The sequence below is a fragment of the Scedosporium apiospermum genome (genome assembly GCF_000732125.1).
Source record: "Scedosporium apiospermum strain IHEM 14462 chromosome Unknown SEQ_SAPIO_0132, whole genome shotgun sequence".
NCBI lineage: Eukaryota > Fungi > Ascomycota > Sordariomycetes > Microascales > Microascaceae > Scedosporium > Scedosporium apiospermum.
Genome location: NW_015971833.1, coordinates 1,250,730 through 1,269,748, shown reverse-complemented (window position 1 = coordinate 1,269,748; position 19,019 = coordinate 1,250,730). Strand labels below are relative to the sequence as shown.

Genomic DNA, 19,019 nt, shown 5'->3' with positions numbered 1-19,019 from the left:
CTTGGAAACGCCAGCTTGGGTCCAGTTCATCAAGAACTGGCCCGAGCTAAATCGTCTTTGAACTTCTTTCTCCAAGCACTTGCCCGTCCCTGCTGGGAAGCATGACGTTCAAGTACTACGAGCTATCCGAGTGTGGCACGGGAGGATCCATAAACATTGTTCTGACAAAGAAGTTGATGAAGACGGAAGAGTGATGTAACCGCGGGCCACCTTCGCCTCCCCCTATAGTTCTACTGCTTGTGAACAACTTAGAGTTGCCCTACAGCATTTTCCCGCTTGGTGGTGCAAAAATCAGGGACACACGGTAAGGTGGAGCTAAGCCGGTGGCCCACACGAGCTAGCCAACACATTGATGCTTGGCCGAGTTAGGTAGCTTGGCGATCTAGAAAGCATGTGTATCTTGGCTGAATGCGGACTTGCCAAGCCCGCCAGGCCGGACGTCGTGCCGTCACCGTCGCCGATCTCAAGGAAAGCACGCCTATGAAATATTTACGAGCATGAAGGATTTGATAATGGCAGGTTATATTTGACGAAAAGGCTACCACTATCATTGGACATCCATTGGCAGTCCGCTGAGATTTTGAGAAGGAAGAAAAAAGAAAAGAAAAAATAATGAAACCTCGAATACACAACCTTGAAGCCGCCGAACGCCAGTCAACCAACTTGCAACTCTGAGATATAGTCGTTGAATCGTTTGAAAGTCGTGTATCGTCGTGTGTCGTCGATGTGTAGACACTATCTTGTCAGCGTCACCTCATGAAGACTCGAGATGAATACCTGTATGTCTCGGCAAGAAGCGCGAGAACGTTCGTAATCAAGTGAACAAAAGAGAAAGGAGAGAGAAAAAGAAAAGAAAAAAAGGAGAAGAAATGACTAAAGGATGTGCGACTCAGGTTCGAACAGGAAATAGGGCCAGCTGGAAAGGCGTCGTGTCGAGAACAGAACAGTTTGTCGATTGGTCGGCTTGTCGCTGTTGGGTCGTTCGGCCGGTAGGCGAGATTAAGAGACGCGCAGCCGCTCAACGCCAACCAAACTTGCTCCAAGAGCTTACAATCAAAATTCAAGGGCTCCGAGGGGATCAACGACAACAAGGCCAGTTTCGTTGTTATAGTAGTTGTCCTCTTCGCTTAGGGAGGTTCGTCCCGACATCATCACCCATCGATCAAAGCCTGCAATGACTCTGTCCTCCTAGTGGGCATGCAGAGCAGAGAGGCTTCTCGACGAGTCGTCGAGGACGATAAAGACTCCAGAGGTACGCTGACGCCGAGCCGCCACGCCGGGTGCGCCTACGGATGCGCCACCGGTTTCAATTGGACCGGACGCTTCATCTCCTTGGAAGGTATGTCCCTGACAACCTGACTCGGTATAGAGGGCAGGCGAGCTGAATACATGGTCTTTGATCCACCGAAGTTTAATCAGATCAAGGGCTTTGAATACATGCCATATAAGGGCTGGGGGCGGAGTGGCTTACCAGCAGTGATACGACCAACCACCTTGGAGATTTCCGAGTATGAAGGATCTCGGAAAATATCGAGGAAAGCGATCTCAAAACTGGCTCCAGGCATGCCCAGGCCGCGGACAAGTCCCGTAGACCAAAGAGACTCCGCGTCGGTGTCGGCCCCATTGAGAGGAACCTCGTGGCCGCCGAGTCGCATTGTACCGTTGAAGATGACCTTATTGCGCTTTCCCCCGAGGACATGCTCATCATCGAAGTCGCCAGCTTCGTCGAGGTCATCGACTTCAGCGAGTTCAGACGTCCACGGAATGCTGCCAACATTCTGCGGGTACTCCACGGGTTGGCAGCGCTGCTGGTCAATCGGGCCGGCATGGTGGTTATCACCGTCATCAATGTAGTCCGGCTTGCCATAACCGTAGACTATTCCGCGGTTCTGCATCTCATAGAAGATGTCATAATCGAATACAGTCGGGAATTTCGACTGCAGCGGGACAAGCCAGGTTAGCGTCTGAAACTGGCTGATCTGGCCATGATGCCCCACCTCTGGGGCCAAGTTTGGGCAAGGAATGTTGGATGGGTGTGGATGGGTGCTTGCTTACTCCAGGAGACACCATCATCAGCCAGTTATAGTCCTGAAGGATCTCGTAGTTGGCGATCATCTGTGAAGTCACAATGCGGGTTGAGTTGACGTTCGTGTGATTGCCATCGTTGAGCGACTCGGGGCCAGGACCGGGGTGGGCCTTCATGTCCTCAGAGATGATCTGGTACAAGACCTTGGAACCTCTAGAGAACTTAGAAATTGTTTCCTTGAAGTCATCTGTCAGATCTTCGTTGCTGAGAAAGACCCAATCGTAAGGCGAGCGTTGGTTCATGAGCGCGGCTTGAAGTTCAGCCATAGTCTCAATCATAGGCTGGAGTTGACACTCCTGGACTACAGATGCCATGACAGAACGGACCAATTCCATGTCATCCCTAGGCTTGTCCAGCTCTTCAGGCTGGTCTAGCTGCTCGTGGAATGGATGAGTGTAGTAGTGAGTGGTGCCCAAAATGGTAATGACAGCCAACGCGACTAGACACAAGTTCCAACCAAGGTGGTGGATCGCCAGAATTCTGTTGATAGGCATGCTGGTTCCTTTTATCCTAGATCCTGCATAGGACAGTTAAGAAAGCTGAAGGGGTCAAAGGGAATCTGTGCAGGCAAGGGGCAATAGTAAATGCTGGAGTGATTCTTGCTGAGGTGAGGGTTGCTATGTAGAGGGGTATGAAAGGAAAGGACTCAGGTTAGTATCGAACACTTTGGACAATGACTGTCCTGAAGGGTCCCTAAGAAAGCTTGAGTGGAAAAGAAGTCAAGCAAACAGGGCTAACTGCCTCGGGCTGCTAGTAAAGAGTGACCTGCAGCAAGGGGTATCGAGGTATCAAAGATGGTATAGGATCTGGTCAAGCTTAGCTTGCAAGGGACACCTAGTATCTGTCGAGGTCGTCGCCGAGTCGAGGGATTAGAGGTGTATTGGAGTCAATTGAAAAAGAAGTGAACCAGGAGATAAGTCAAAGAATGAGGTGGGTGTTGATGGTCTGGGTATGGGTTGGGTTGTGAGAAAAATAGGAGGGGGGCACGAAAAGAGAGATGTGTCGGAGAGTTGTTATGGTTGGTGTTGTTATTGTGTGGGGTGGGGTGGGGTGGCCTTGATTTTGAAGAGTTCAAGGAACAATGAAGTGTTCAATGTTGGCAAAGAAATAAGGGGGAGAGAGGAAAGGTGTGAGAGAGGAAGAAGGGAAGAGATGGAGAGAGGGAGTGAGGGAGTGAGAGGAGGAGGGTCATCGGTGAGAAGTGGCCGGCAAAACAACGGCAGAGTGCAAGATGGCTTCAGGAGAGAAGGAAGTCGCCATCTCCTATGATCAATGCCTTGAATTGTTGTCATCACTCCTCTGGTCTCTGGTCTTTGGTCTCTCCGGTCTCTCCTGCCAGATGACAGACTCCAAGCCTTCCTCCACCTCCGCCTTCCTTCCGATTTCTCATCGTATTATGTAACACCAGAAGAGACCGCTTCAAATCTTGATTGTTGAGATGACCTGGAGCAAGAGGTGAAAGCCACTTGGAAGTGCAGCTGGTCCGATTATGACGATGCATCTCATCATGGTTAAAGAGAACATATCAAATGCCATTTCCACATTACTCTGCCTAGACGCCGTCAAACCCTCCAACTAGAACCAAGAACAACTCTCTCAACCCGACAATGCGCCACGCATGCCATACGACGAGGCCTCGGGACCGCGGATGATCTGAGGGGAACACGCTTGTAGAGGAAATAGATAGAATCAAACTCGCCGCCGTAAACACTCCAGGGAATGCTAGTCTTACATGGTAATAGAGATACACGTCAACCGTCAAACACTCGGCTTCTTCCTCCGTCCGTAGTTGCTAATCTTCATGGTCTACTCGACCGACATTTCATCATCGTCTTCATCCTGCGGCGTAATATCAAGTGCCCTCGCGTACTGGACTGTCAACCGCTGGAGCTCTCGGAATTTACCTGTGGAGTAAGAATGTTAGTAAGCGGGCTTAGATTTGATCACCGATCGTAGTGGGGGTGGGAAGAGGGTCCAAAACTCACCCAGAATCATTACGACCCCTTTGAGGAGCTCCTTGCGGTCCCATCCACAAATCTCACCCTCGGCGCTGAACCAGCCCCTGCCATCCTCCTTACCACCCCTGCGCGGGACCTTGTCGCGAAGAACTCCGCCAAGGAGAGAGTTGAGGAGCTCCTCCACCTTCTCCCTGAGACCCTCCGCGCCTATCCTCTTGGCGTACATGAACAGATACAACCGGAACTCGTCCTGCGCACCAAGCTGCAACGCGCCCGCCATACGATTCTCAAGATGCGCGATGCTCACGCTCGACTCGAATCCCTCGAATCCATCCTTTGCAAGCACCATCTTAACGATGCGTTGCAGGTTGTACGCGCGGCCGCGTAGCAGGAACTCGTTCGTGGTGTGCCTCTCGAGGAAGGGCAGGATGCCGCCTGATACGTTTGCCGTGCTGCCGTCCTTCGGGTTGGGCGTGACAGCGCCGACGGCGGTGGATTGTAGAGCGCTGATGGATGAGTCGGTGCTGTTCCAGTACTGGGAACCGACGGCCCACCAGGCTTCGCTCAGGCGTTGCCAAACGTACATGTCTCGCGCGTAGAAGTAGCCGTCTCCATTGGTGAGAGTCACGACAATGTTTCCGGCAGAATTGAGGGTGGCGGCGGTAATACCAGGGCCAGGGGAGGGAGAGTGTACACTAAGTGATGTACATGCAAGCTCTAGGACGGGGCCAAGAGAGACGGGGGGGTGTGGCGAGGATTGAGTTCGAATGTCCCAGACATAGCAGAGACCAATTGCCGTGACACAAAGAAGCCAGTGATCTCGGCATTCGAGAATGACCGGTTGTGACTCAAGAACAATGGCACCGAATAATCTCCTTCCCGCCGGTGTCCAGACGTACAAGCTGCCGTCTTCGCACGCTGCGGCCCAGAAATTTCGATTTCCCGTCACCAGAAGGACGGCTCGCGGAAGGAAGTCCTGCCAGATGAGTGCGCCGCGCTTTGACGTAGATATCCTCGCTGGATCCCTAGCAAGCGAGGGGTTGCGTGCCTCAAAAATGATGTTTTCGGGGATCCTCGAAGCCTCCTCGAGTGTGCTCTCTGACAAAAGAACGCCCTTTTCAAGCGGCCGTAAGATATGTGTCCGGACACTGGGAACTCCTAGTCTCAACTTTGAAAAGGCGATAGAAGGGTTAAGGACCGCAGGCCGGAGATATTCGGGAGTTGGGATAGTGCCAGTTGCGGCCGCTGTCAACGCCGCAGGTTCAACACCGTCGAGACCGCCGTCTGCAAGAATCGGTGTCGGCCCTCCGGACGGCTTCTTAGCTACTGGCTCCTCATCCTCGTCCACCTCGGCGGCCGCAACCTTCCGCTTGTTGCCAAGCAAAAGCGTCGCAATGCCACCCTTCGGTAGGCCTTCAAAAGGCTTCGCGATATCTATAATCGTCTGTGGCGCTTCAGTCTGGGCTGCTTTTTTGGTGGTTGAGCCAACAAGCTGAGTCTGCGGCAAAGAAGAGTGTCCTGTCCCCGAGGACGAGACCAAGAGCGGAGCCACCCTCTTTTTGCCGTCCTTCCCGATTGTTACTCTGGATTTGAGTTCCTTGACTCTCTCTGCAGTCTTTTCGGCCGACTCCTCGGCCGCCTTATCCTTCTCTTTCTCCTTCTCCTTCTCCTTTTCCTTGTCTTTTTCGCCTTCGACGTGGCCATTGGTCGCTGCTGCATTTTTACCGGTGGAGGGTTTAGTTCCGCTTGCCGCCTTGGAGGTTTGGTCTTTAGCAGAAGGCTGCAGATCACCCATGAGAGCGCCCATTCGTGATTCCGCTGCTCGAGACTCGCCGGCCTTGCTATGGCTTTCCAGTTTTAGGCCATCGACATCCTCCGCAATACCCATACCTTTCCTCGAGCCCCCGAACCTTTGCAGAGCTTTGTCGTTTTCTTCCGCTGTCGCTGGCCAACCTAGCTCACCGACTACGAACTTGACGGCTATGATGGCACCGTCTAGACTTACGGCAAATATTGTTTGGCCGTCCGGCGCCCAAGCCAAATCGACCACCGATTTCGCTGCCAAGTCCTGGAAGATCACTACGGGCCGTGACGTGTTTGTGTTCCAAATACAGAGGGTCTTGTCTTGGCCAGCGGATGCGATCACGGTCACAAGATTGCCCCCTTGTCCGTCCGCCGGGTTCTGTGTATGAAACAGGCGAGGAGAAAAGAGGCAAACCTCTGTCGGAGCTTCGTGGCCAATTAGATTGATCTCGCTATCCCACTGACCACGCTCGATAATCGCGACGGAGCTCACGGGTCCGTTCACGGCGTTCGCGGCAGCAATGTGGTTTCCGTCGGGTGACCAGGAACATCGTCGAAAGTAGGTTGTTAAAGGAGAGCTCTTGAACGGCGCGTTTATGGTCGTCTCCAACACAAAGTTGTTAATCATGTCGTGTTGAGTGGCGTTTGGGGCAGGGGGCGTGAAACGGAAGACTTTGAGGGATCGGTCGTCGCTTGCTGTCGCGAAGTACTTGTTTGCCGGATCGAAAGTAATGCCTTTGACGTGGCTCTGGTGCGAGAGGATGGTCTTTAGCTTCTCGAAAGTATGGCCAGACCACACAACGATCTTCGAATCTAAGCCGACTGATACCAAAATCGAGGAATCGGGAGACCAGGCGAGGTCCTGTACGTCGTTTTCGTGTCCAATTAGGCGCTTATGTGTTTTCCAGTTCTCGACGGGAGGTGGCTCGGATGATCCTGATGATAAGCGTGTTAGAGAATGTGCCCAAGAGCAGTAAACATGCTGTGTGTTATCTGTGGGAAAAGCATACCAAAGGTCGTCGTTGGGGGGCCCTTATCCAGGTAGTAGACACATATTATCTTGTCATCTGCTCCGGAGGCAAGGTACCTCCCGTTTGGCGAAAATCTAACCGAGTGAATCGTGCCCAGGTGATGGCTCATATGACAGAGCTGTCGCGGCTTTTTGTAGGTCGCGTCGCTGGCGTTGTAGATGGCCTCCGTGGACCAAATCCTCACATGGCCATCGCCGCCGGCCGTCGCCAATCGCTTGCCATCGGGAGAAACGTGGCAGCTGTACACCTCGAAATCCTTTTGTTCGCCTGTCGGGCCGGGGAAAGAGCAACAATCAGCATCATTCGACGGCTCTCATTGAGCTTCTGAGCGCCATCACTGGGTACCTGACAGCTTCAAAGCTTGGGGCTCGAAGAATTGTCAGGACGACGAAAACTTACCGCTATGGCTTAGCCAGGATGGCTTTATGATATGCATATTGAGGCTATCGCATGAGCTCAGGGCTGGCAATGGTGCGATGCGAGGGTCGTCGCGTCGATGAGCTTCGCGAGAGTAGAGATTTAATCGTCCGTGTTCGAGTCGCGAAATTGAAATGCGACGCCAACTTTGTCTCTAGGATCGAAGGGATGACGAAAGTGGATGCATATGCTTGGAAGCAGCTGCTGTCAGGTGGATTCCCTGTCAGCGCGGACCATGGCTTTCTGGATGTTCATCATGGGCATACCTGAATATCTAATCCCTAGTTATCACTTCACAGATTTTTTCAGACATAGAGAGGTTGGATTAGAGATTTTAATTATCAATGAAAATGTCTAAACTGCTGTCAAACGAAGCAGGCGATTATAACTTTTGAGTCCTCACTTCCATCAGGGTCAATCGTGCAACATGTGGTCTTAGATGCTTAGTCATAAAGTCGGCGTCGGTGACCTGCAGGCCGATCCAGCCCAAAAAATTTACGAAAATTGGGAATTTTTACAGATGCTGTCACATTTCCTCGACTCGAGTCTCCATCACTAATCAACAATGGAACCAAATTTGAAGAAGAGAAAACTCCAGACGGGGAAAGGAGATAAGCCGCGGCCCGGAAAGCGCCACAAGCCTGGAAGTAAACCGGGAAAGAAGACCGGGCCTAAGGTACCTGGCGCCGGCTTCCGCAAACTCGATGCGAAGTCCTTGCCTTGGACTCAAGATGTCGACGGAATTCTTGGTCTCCAGGCGATTGACGGTGTCGACGTGATTAAGAATGGAGAGAACGTGCAGTTCTTTGTGCCGGATTCAGTAGCGACCGGCGCGCCTGGAGAAGAGAAGGAGGTCGGCGACAAGGATGAGGAGGAGAGTGAGGAGTTCGAGGGCTTTGACGACTTGCCCACTGTGGAGGAAGAGCCAGTAGCCGACGAACCGGCCGAAACCTCCAAATCAGATGGGCGCAAGGAGAAGAAGAAGAAGAAGGGCAAGGCCATCGAGCAGGAAGACGAACCTGTGGCGGAAGGAGAGGGAGACGAGGGTTCTGATGCTGAGCCAGAGACGGACGTGTCTGCTTGGGCCTCATTAAACTTGTCGCCTAGTCTCCTCTCGGCAATTGCACGCCTGAAATTCTCCAGCCCCACGTCTATCCAGGCCGGGGCGATTCCTGAAATCCTTGCGGGTCATGATGTGATTGGCAAGGCCTCGACAGGCTCAGGAAAGACTCTGGCTTTTGCAATCCCAATCATCGAAAAGTGGTTGGAGGCTCAAAATGATGAAGGAAAGAAAGAAGACGAAGACGAAGACGACGCGGAGACTAAGATTCCGTTTGCCTTGATTCTATCTCCTACACGAGAGCTTGCTCATCAACTCGTGGACCACATCAAGGCACTCTGCATGGGACTGTCCTCGTCTCCATACGTCTGCTCGGTCACGGGTGGTCTCTCAGTCCTGAAGCAACAGCGTCAGCTCGCCAAGGCTGATATCGTCATTGCAACGCCCGGTCGCCTTTGGGAAGTCATCAACTCTGATATCCCCCTTCTCCAGGCCTTTAAGGAAATCAGTTTCCTCGTCGTGGACGAGGCGGACAGACTGCTATCAGAGGGACATTTCAAAGAGGTCGAAGAAATTCTCAATGCCCTCGATCGTGAGGAGCTAGGATTTGATGCGGATGAAGAGCAGGATGGCAGCGAGGAGGAACTGCGTCCTCGACAGACACTCGTGTTTTCGGCTACGTTCAACAAGGCGCTGCAACAGAAGCTGGCCGGCAAGGGAAAGTACAATTTGATGAGCCAAGAGCAGTCAATGGAGTACCTCCTGAAGCGATTGAACTTCCGCGAGGAAAAGCCCAAGTTTATTGATGTAAACCCCGTGTCTCAAATGGCGGAAAAGCTGAAAGAGGGACTCGTGGAATGCGGTCCTCTTGAGAAGGTATAGTGATCGAGAATCGTTCACCATCGAAATACAACTGTGGCTGACTCTGTTTCTAGGACCTATTTCTCTACGCAGTTCTAATGCTAAACCCGTCTCGACGATCCCTAGTCTTCACCAACTCCATCTCCGCCGTCCGCCGCTTGGCGCCAATGCTCCAGAATTTGAATCTCAAGGTCCACCCACTCCATTCCCAGATGATCCAAAAGGCTCGCCTCCGTTCAATCGAGCGTTTTGCCGGCTCAAAGCCCAACGAGTCGACCATTCTCGTCTCGACCGACGTCGCAGCTCGAGGTCTCGATATCCCCAACGTCGACCAAGTCATCCATTACCACGTCCCCCGGACCGCCGACGCATACGTGCATCGATCTGGCCGCACGGCGCGTGGAGAGAACTCCGGTGTCAGCATCCTCTTGTGCGCACCGGAGGAAGTAACTCCAACGAGGCGATTGGTCGCCAAGGTTCACCAAGAGAAAGCCGTGAGCCAAAAGTATCTTATTCGAACGATCGACATTGACAGGCGTGTCGTCTCGAAACTGAAGCCTCGCCTCACACTCGCCAAGAAGATCGCGGATGCTACTATCGCCAAAGACAAGGACAAGAAGGAGGACAACTGGGTCAAGGCGGCGGCGGAAGAGCTTGGGGTCGAGTACGATAGTGATGACTTGGAGCAGGTGAAGAACTGGGGCGGTAGGGGAAGTGGAAAGAAGCAAAAGGAGAGGGAGGCGGCTCAGTTGACCAGGGCGGAGATTGGAGCGCTGAAGGCGCAGCTGAGGGAGCTGTTGGAGAAGAAGGTTAATACGGGCGTTAGCGAGCGGTATATCACCGGAGGACGTGTCGATATTGAAGCATTATTGAAGGCGGAGGCTAAGGGCGACTTTTTAGGCCAGGTGGATGGGCTGATGCCTGATGACTAGCTTAACTATGCGCTTAGGAACAATCGGTGCCTCGCAGAGATTCAAGGCACTTTTGAGGGAATGGAGAGAGCGTTAGGATTGCTCTGAAATCCAATACAATCCCATACATGATATTGTTATAACCCCAGAGCTTCAAATACAATCTCAACACGACGCTCTATCATAGGAAACCAGGAATGAATAGTGATCAGCCAAGTCAATGCGTATGTGCGGCTAGGTATCATTTAGTCTTAAGATTGAAGGCCCTTGGGCTGTTCTCCCACACCCTTTTCCTATCGAATAGTGCAATAACTGGCGGAATGAGAAGACGTCACTGCACCGTTACAGCAGCATGGCTGGTCACCAAGGTATGTTTGCACCAAATCGTCGACCGCTTTAAGACAGCAGTCGAGCCAAGTCGTTCTTTCCACGACCCAAGGAATAATTCATAGTTATACACAGTCATATCATGTCTGTCCATGCGAAGTAGAAGGAGCCAGTCGCCATGCCCACACCCACGCCTACGCCCAAGCCCACGCCGACAGCCCGCCATGGAGGAGTGTCCCTTCTTTCCATCTCTAGGCCACGAGCTAGGGTATATGGAGAAAGGGAGAGGAAAATTTACGAAAGAATTTATAAGCAGAGACTTGGTCCTTTTCAGATGCAATGGTACCTCCATCTCCATAACGGTGGGAGTTGAGAACCTCCAGGTTCGCTGGGGGCAAGACAAAGCCGACGAGTCTCGCCTTGAATCCAATATTGATGGAAGCGTCAACGGCACTTCTGACCCTTCTCCCGGTCTCGCGGGGGCGCACCCCACGGCCCTGGAATCTATTACTCCGGCAGTCATTTCGCTTCCTGGTGGAGCTAATATCCAGTTTACACGTATGCAGAATTGGCCCCCAATCCACCGGAAAATCCACCATCGCCGTGCAGGTTTCCCACGACGACTGGGAGCCGGGGGCCATCTGCTTGAGTTCCGGAGCAGCCAGTAGCGAGCCAAGAGAATAACACCTTTAGGTTACGTTTCTTCAGGGGCGGCCCCGAATTTCCCCACAAATGTTACTCTCGACCCCCTGGCTTCGTTCGGGATAAGGCCCGAAAGACTCGCTTGGGACAGGGCAGCCTTGACGGACCAAAGAAGGGGCCAATTGATTGCCCTATCCTAAACTAGATGAGCAAATTTGTTCCTGGATTATATGTGAGGAGACCCGGGAAATTTATTCGATAAAAAGAGAAAAAAAAATCTTGAATACCGAGACTTTGACGTTGCCAGCTAGAATCACGATCGAATACCCATAAAGCCTCATATGTTACTTCGCAATGTTCGGATCATCTCCCGTTCACCAAAGCTCTTATGAAATACGAAGTATTTGTGAAGAGACCAGACTGTCCAAGCAGTGAACTGGCAGGTCGATCGACGAGCTTAACTTTCAAAAGACCCAAACTTGGCCCTGCCGTTGGTACCAGGATGTTGAACCCGAGATCCGATGCAACCCTGCCGTACCACTCCGACGTTGGACAATGGGCTTTTTTATTTCCTCCTACCAGAAGCATTGTGATTATCCCCATGACGAGGCACCGCGACCAGGGATGTTTTTGACGTCACCTTGGTTTCCGCGGGTGCTATCTCTCTAGGCCTTTATATGGACAAAGATCGTCGCCCTCCTCCGGCATGTAGCCTGCCATGACAGCCCTCACATAGTCTCGTAAGTTGTTTGCTAGCAGGCGGTACAGAAGCCATGCAGTTCACTTCTCGAGTCGCGACGACTATCGTCACCGCAGCTTCCTGTATGTCACACTTAGAATTCTCAGACCTGACTTAGCACTTAGCTAATTGGCTTATATCCGAACAGTATGGCAGTCGTGTCAAGCCCAGGGCCCTCTCGCCACGGTTTATACCGACCCCGAGACTGGCATCATCTTCGATGCGTGGTCAGCAACTACGAGTCAAACCCAGGGCGGCATGACCATTGGTATGGCCATGCCGTCGAATGCCCTGTCGACTGATGCTACTGAGTTTATCGGTATTCTTGTACGCTACGTTTCCAAATTTGCCCAGTATCTTGGTTTCTCTTTGTTATTGCCTGTGTCTGACTTACACATGGCATTACATAGACATGCTCTTCTCCCAATGGGAAATCGACTGGGTGGTGTGGCATTTCTCTCGGAGGGACCATGCCGCAAAATCTTCTGCTTATGGCCTGGCCCTACGGCGATGAAGTCCTCACTCAATTCATGTGGGCGAGTGGATACGATACGCCAGTTCCTTACACCGGCAACGCGAAACTCACACAAATCTCCTCAGCCGTGAACGGGACAAACTATTCCGTCATCTTCCGCTGCGAGAACTGTCTTGCCTGGGATCAGGACGGCGAGACTGGAGGCATTAGCTCCAGCAGTGGCTTCATGCTTCTCGGATGGGCCCAAGCCTACAGCTCGCCTGGAAACCCGAGCTGCCCTGCCAACATTCGCCTTGAACAGCATGACACGCAAAACATATTCCCCGCTATCCCTGATAGTAACATTGCCAACCCGTCTTATTCGAGCTGGGCTGCACTTGCTACCAAGACCGTGACTGGAGACTGTGGAGGTGGGCCTGATCCTACCAACACAGAGACCCCGCCTTCTTCCACTAGTTCTAGTGTCCCAACCAAGACTGGAGTCCCTGTGCCTACCGACACTGCCTACGACTACGTGATTGTCGGTGGTGGTGCTGGTGGTCTGCCTATGGCTGATAGACTCAGTGCCCAGGGCAAGAAAGTTCTTCTTATCGAGAAGGGCCCGCCGTCCACGGGCAGGTGGGGAGGCAGCATGAAGCCCGCGTGGCTTGAGGGAACCTCTCTTACCCGGTTTGACGTTCCCGGTCTTTGCAACCAAATTTGGCATGATTCCGCAGGGATCGCCTGTACTGATACAGACCAGATGGCCGGTTGTGTTCTGGGAGGAGGCACCGCCGTGAACGCCGGTCTCTGGTGGAAGCCGTACTCTCAGGACTGGGACTACAACTTCCCATCAGGCTGGAAGTCGAATGACGTCGCCGCGGCTACGAACCGCGTGTTCTCGAAGATTCCTGGAACAACTGTACCATCCACGGATGGGAAACTCTATCTTCAGCAAGGATTCGACGCCGTATCTTCCGGCCTTCGTAACGCCGGCTGGTCCGAGGTGTCTGCGAATCAAGAACCGAATAGGAAGAACAGGACGTTCACCCATACTCCTTACATGTTTTCCAACGGCGAGCGTGGTGGTCCTCTAGCGACTTATTTAGTTTCCGCCAGTCAGCGAAGCAACTTTAAGATGTGGACTGGTACTGCCGTCAAGCGAGTCATCCGATCGGGCGGCCATGTTACTGGTCTTGAGGTCGAGCCTTTCCTTAGCGGAGGTTACACTGGAACCGTTCCCTTGACTCCCGTAACAGGACGAGTCATTCTGTCTGCGGGAACCTTTGGCAGCGCAAAGATCTTGCTTCGAAGTGAGTTAATCCGTGTCGCCTATCCACTACCGGCCCTAACATGATATAGGTGGTATCGGCCCGATCGACCAGCTGCAAGTTGTCCAAAACTCGACTGATGGACCGACAATGATCTCTGAGGACCAGTGGATCGATCTTCCGGTTGGATACAACCTAGAGGACCACACAAACGTAAGTATCGGAGAGATCTCTTTAATTTGGAAGACTGTTGCCACTCTATGCGAAAAAAGAGTACTGACCGAAGCCAGACCGACACTGTTATCACCCATCCAAATGTCGAGTTCTATGACTTCTACGAAGCGTGGGACGCCCCAATTACGAGCGATAAGAATCTCTATCTCAGTGCGCTACGATGACTTCCACTACTTCGACAGTGATTCTTGACAACTAACCGCAGCTTATAGATAACCGTGCCGGCATTCTCGCCCAATCTGCCCCGAACATTGGCCCAGTGTGAGTCTATCGCTAGCATATGTGCGTCCAGACAGAGCGTAAACTAATGGTACATCGTCCAGCTTCTTCGAGGAAATCCGGGGTAATGATGGTATTGTTCGGCAGCTGCAGTGGACTGCTCGCGTTGAGGGTACCTTTGACACTCCCGACGGCAGTAAGTTCTCCCATTCATTTTTTGACCGTATTGAGCTGCAGTGGCTGAAGTATTTATCTCTCCAGAGGCCATCACAATGAGTCAGTACCTTGGTCGTGGTGCCAAGTCCCGAGGTCGAATGACGATTACACGCAACCTCAACACGGCCGTCTCGACTGTGCCCTACCTTCGTGACCCCAACGATATCGAGGCGGTTATCAAGGGTATTGAGAACCTGCAGGCCGCTCTAGCTAATGTCCCCGGCCTGGTCTGGACATACCCGCCCCCTGGTGTTACTGCTCGTCAATACGTCACTGATGTGAGATGATCCTAGATCTCGCTTCCTCCGCTCCTTGTCATTGGATTTTGACTAACAGATCTTAGATGGTTGTCTCGACGTCCAACCGGCGTGCCAACCACTGGATCGGTAAGACCTTGAATGACATTTCCGCATTCATTTCCTAAACTACAGAAACACTAAGCCCCGTTCAGGAACCTGCAAGACCGGCCAAGACGACGGCCGCAGCAACGGCTCCGCCGTCATCGACACCAATACCCGTGTCTGGGGCACCGACAACCTCTTCGTCGTCGACGCCTCCATCTTCCCCGGCATGGTCACCGCTAATCCTTCGGCTTACATCGTGGTCGCGTCAGAGCACGCGGCTGACAAGATCCTCGCGTTGGCCCCAGCTGGCGAGCAGCCGAGATATGCGCAGTGCGGTGGCTTGACCTGGAATGGAAGCCACCAGTGTGCTGCGCCTTATACCTGCCAGAAGACGAACGATTACTACTCTCAGGTATGGAGCAACTCAGTCTCGTGACATGAAATGTCTGTCAAGCGGTGCGTAAGAATACTAATAGATTTCCCTGATAGTGCTTGTAAGTTGCGGATTTAGGTAGGGGAGCCGCATTCGCCGAGTAAGTGGTGAGCTTTGGGATGTTCCCGTTTGCCGTCGAGTATATAAACCTCTGTTCTTCGTATATATTACATGTTCACGGGCGATAATGTGTCCGTTTCTACATACAATCTAAGCCCTTGCTTGTTCTGCTTCCTTACTATTGTGGCATTGGCACTCTACGCTCCTCATACTTTTATACTGCTCATATGGCTTCTTAAATTATTTAACAAGTCGACACAAACTCATAAAGAGCCTACCCTAGAGGAACCGCCGAAGCCACCAGGGTATCACGCGCCGCATGCTTGCCAGAAGATGAACAATTTACTCCTCTCAAATATAGGGTCTTACCCTTATGATACATTCAGGTCGAGCTGCAAGTTTGAGGCTACTTCCATTTTCAGTCGAGTCCATAATTTGACATACAATTTGATCCCTTGAAGATCTCATTTCATACCCCGAGGGCTTTCAGCGGGAGCCCTGGTCCCAGTTCTAGATAGCCTTTGAATCCCGTCGGCGCTGTCTTGAGCGTTGAAATCCACGACTTAGATCTTGTCAATCAAGTCTGCCTTTTAGCCCGCTTCTTTTTGCGCACCTTAATTTTCCTAGCCACTCGACTCAATACGGACCAGAGAGTGCACCACTCCATTCCCCACCATCCACATTCGAGTTTTCGGGATTGATGCTGCCCTAGCGCATTCAAGACTACTTCCCATAATTCCCTATTGAATCCGAAAAAAAAAAGGACTTAGAAGATTATTTTGAAGAAACAAGTTGTTTGAAGGGAAAGGCGGGTAAAGCTTACACATCTTCCAAGCTTCCTTTTTTCCTTGAGAGGAAAGGTTTTACGACCTGGTCTCTGGCCCGTTTCGGCTTTCTTTCCCGAGTGCCACCACCGATTGGTGGTTTGCTGCCACCGCTGTCCTGGGATCGACGGTGTGTAGGAGGAGGCGGTGGTGGTGATCCTAGGGGTTCTGATGATCCTATGGGTCCAGGTAGTGCAGGAGATTCTAGCTCTCCTGAGAATTCTAGTTCTGGTGGTTGTTCTAGTTCTGGTGGTTGTTCTAGTTCCGCTGGCTGTTCTAGTTCTGCTGGTTCTCCCCGGAGTTCTAGCTCTTTTGGGGGTTCTGCTTCTGCTTCTTCTGCTTCTTCTGCTTCTTCTGCTTCTTTTGCTGCCTCTGGTTGTTCTGGTTGTGCTCGTTCTTCCGTGAGATCTGGCTCTGTGGGGGATTCTGATTCTCTTAGGGGCTCTATCTCTCCTAGGGCGTTCGATGACCCTGGGGATTCCGGTAACCCTAGGGGCCCTGGAGATTCTAATAGCAGAGAAGAGTTAAATGCCGCTTCCGACGGTTCTAGAGATAGGTGTGGGTCTCGTGTCTCACCTAGAGGAGTCTCAGTCACGAGGGGAACCAGGTAGGACGACTGACTTTCTTGCAGCATCTTGTTGTCCGGTTCCGGGGGAGAGGAAGCTTCATCGTCTCCATTCTTGTCAGTGGCTTGTGCAATATTCGGGGCATGTTGTACGTCATTTTGCGGGGGGGGTTGCTGAGGATTTTGTGGAGTGGCTTGAAGGCCTGAGAAGTTCTGCAGGACGGTTTGTATGGCGTCGAAGAGTGCGGCCTGGAGGTCTGGGGAGTTACCGCGGACCAGTCGCGAGTCTCCATTCTGCTGCCTATTGATTTCCTCCTTCAACCTGGTATTCTCAATTTCGAGCTTCTTGATTTCCTCCTTAAGGCGTAATATCGTATGGGGTGTTTGGTAATTTTCCAATGCAAGTTCGCCGTATTTCTTTTTCAACATTCCCAGCTCTTGCTGTGGCTCAGACACATGTACTATTTCGTCAACCGTTGGTGGGGTGCTGACTTCAGAATCGGCTGCGCCTGTACTGAGAGTCTCTGGCTTTTCATCATAGCCCTTTTGTTTACCGCCCTCAACGCTGTTATGGTGACCACAGATACTTCCGGTAAGTTGAAGCTGATGGATCTGGTTTCTGAGATCGGTCTCCCATCGAGGTCTCTCTTCTTTCAGCAATTCCCCAATCACTTCTCGGGTCTGGTTTCTGAGATCGGTCTCCCATCGAGGTCTCTCTTCTTTCAGCAGTTTCTTAAACACTTCTTCCGCTTCCATCCGGCTCCTAACACTGGACTCCCTTCGGAGCCTCTCTTCAAGGCCCCGAATCTTTGACTGGAGTTGATCCATATCCTTCTTAGTAGGAAACTGCTGTAGCCTTTCATTTAAATCTTTTATTTTCCTTCCTTGAGCAATAAAGGCATCCTGAATGGATCCCAAGCCTTGACGAGCCTGCTGAAAAGGCTGTCTATAGATTGCATAATCCTCTGTGCCCAGGTCGCCTGGGGTCATATCAGGCGTGAAAGTCGACCTGGAGTAGGGTTCGAACAATGAAGAGCAATGGCTGGTAGTATCCGCGGCCTCCTCTGAAGTCTCGAACCCCCTGGCAGTCTCTAGACTGTCATCTTCATGTTTGATGTTGGCACTTGGTTTATGTGACGGATGGGTCGGAGCATTTGTGTCGAGGCGATGTCGTCCTGCAGCACCGGAGTTCCGTTCTGTTATCTTCTGACTAGGTCTCGCAGGAGAAGTTCTTTCGGAGAGGCTTGGTCGGTTGGTCTGCTTGCCAGTTGTTGGCTTGTCCTTTCCCCATCCCGAGGCCTTTCTTGACGCCTGGTGTGTTGTTGACCATTGGCCAATGCTGTTTGGGGTCGAGGCTTTGGCCTTTGAGCGGGGACACGGTGCTTTACTCGCCTCGACAGAAGCAGGGCGTTTCAGACTTGATACGGACATTGGATAGGACGGGATCAATCAAGGTTGGTGAGGTATAGAAGGGGTTTCGGGGGAATGAGGTTCCTGAGAGGGTTTGCAAAGAATGATTTGCGTGGCTAAGTAGTGCAGCTCTCTTAACAACGAAGTCACCGGACGGGGGGATCTAATCTATATAAATGTATATGCCATCAAAAGGCCATAGTTGTTGCAACTCTAGAGTACTTGAGACTATGTATCCCTCCGCCCTCGCTTGCCCGCGCTGCCGAATGTCCAACCACTTCTCGCGATGAAACTCCTCCCCTCACAGAGAAGTTTTTGAATCAAAGGCAAAAAGGCGGGGTTCGCAGGTGTGTCCGCCTTGTTTTCGAAGCCAGTTCGAAGTGCAGGTCCGCCTATCCAGAGGCTTGACAGAGGATGCAACGATCCCCCGCTCGTCCGACATGGTATCAAGATTTTCCTCCTTCGGGGTTCGAAACCCTCTCACGTCATATTTCTTGGTATTCCGCATAGCGGAAGGAAAGGTCCGGACCAGTCGATAACGCAAGCTTGTTGAAGATGGTCGTTTTTCTTCGTGAGCGTGCATGTTTATTCGCATGCGCTACATGCATCTTGCGCTATCATGGAGGGTCGAGAGGAGACGTGAGGTATAATCTGGAAAAGGAAATTGTAATTTTAAACTCGTCCGAGCAACCACTGAGAGGCAATACCGAATATCCCGTAGCTACTTTTCTCCCATTCGGCTTCTCGTGGCGCGTTTTCGGTGCCATCCATTAGTGGTCAACTGGTGTGTTGCACGATAGCACCCCTCTTTCGCCAGGCGAGTCAACAATACAATGACATTCATGGACGCACGATGATGGCATTCGGAGGGCACAAACAGGGTTTTACCTAGGCGTCCACCATCCAGGAAAGCCCACAAAGCAGATTCGATTCGTCTCCGAATAGTTTTATTTACACCATTAGCTGCTCCCCCCTCGACGCTCTGATGCCGCAGGCCAACACCCCGTTGAATGATTCGCTATCTGATGACCTTTGCTTGACACGTATCAACCCCTTTCGTCCAGGATTGGAGCGAGGAGTGAGGTATTCTCACCTGAATTTCGCGTTTTTCTTCACTTTTATGCAAGGCTCTGGGCGGGGACTTGGATACTTAC

At 51.9% G+C, this 19,019-nt stretch overlaps 5 protein-coding genes across 5 annotated transcripts; 2 read left to right on the top strand and 3 right to left on the bottom strand.

The window, feature by feature from the left end:
* Positions 1-1,188: 1,188 nt before the first annotated feature.
* Positions 1,189-2,580, bottom strand: SAPIO_CDS9073 (uncharacterized protein; the record flags this gene model as incomplete). The annotated part of the gene is made up of 3 exons (XM_016790562.1): positions 1,189-1,286; positions 1,472-1,937; positions 2,056-2,580. The coding sequence occupies 3 exons, from the start codon at positions 2,578-2,580 to the stop codon at positions 1,189-1,191; spliced, it is 1,089 nt and encodes a 362-aa protein (XP_016639865.1).
* Positions 2,581-3,892: 1,312 nt separating this feature from the next.
* Positions 3,893-7,314, bottom strand: SAPIO_CDS9072 (Protein HIR1; the record flags this gene model as incomplete). Its single annotated transcript, XM_016790561.1, has 4 exons — positions 3,893-3,990; positions 4,072-6,783; positions 6,858-7,145; positions 7,278-7,314. The coding sequence occupies 4 exons, from the start codon at positions 7,312-7,314 to the stop codon at positions 3,893-3,895; spliced, it is 3,135 nt and encodes a 1,044-aa protein (XP_016639864.1).
* Positions 7,315-7,860: 546 nt separating this feature from the next.
* Positions 7,861-10,148, top strand: SAPIO_CDS9071 (ATP-dependent RNA helicase MAK5; the record flags this gene model as incomplete). Its single annotated transcript, XM_016790560.1, has 2 exons — positions 7,861-9,231; positions 9,291-10,148. The coding sequence occupies 2 exons, from the start codon at positions 7,861-7,863 to the stop codon at positions 10,146-10,148; spliced, it is 2,229 nt and encodes a 742-aa protein (XP_016639863.1).
* A 1,721-nt stretch (positions 10,149-11,869) lies between these two features.
* SAPIO_CDS9070 (Xyloglucan-specific exo-beta-1,4-glucanase) lies at positions 11,870-15,071 on the top strand (the record flags this gene model as incomplete). Its single annotated transcript, XM_016790559.1, has 11 exons — positions 11,870-11,918; positions 11,984-12,162; positions 12,246-13,602; positions 13,652-13,773; positions 13,851-13,944; positions 14,007-14,055; positions 14,118-14,209; positions 14,275-14,507; positions 14,573-14,615; positions 14,681-14,985; positions 15,063-15,071. 11 exons carry the CDS (start codon positions 11,870-11,872, stop codon positions 15,069-15,071), a joined length of 2,532 nt encoding a protein of 843 aa, XP_016639862.1.
* An 814-nt stretch (positions 15,072-15,885) lies between these two features.
* Positions 15,886-17,886, bottom strand: SAPIO_CDS9069 (uncharacterized protein; the record flags this gene model as incomplete). The annotated part of the gene is made up of 2 exons (XM_016790558.1): positions 15,886-16,397; positions 16,467-17,886. The coding sequence occupies 2 exons, from the start codon at positions 17,884-17,886 to the stop codon at positions 15,886-15,888; spliced, it is 1,932 nt and encodes a 643-aa protein (XP_016639861.1).
* Between the last annotated feature and the right edge of the window lie 1,133 nt (positions 17,887-19,019).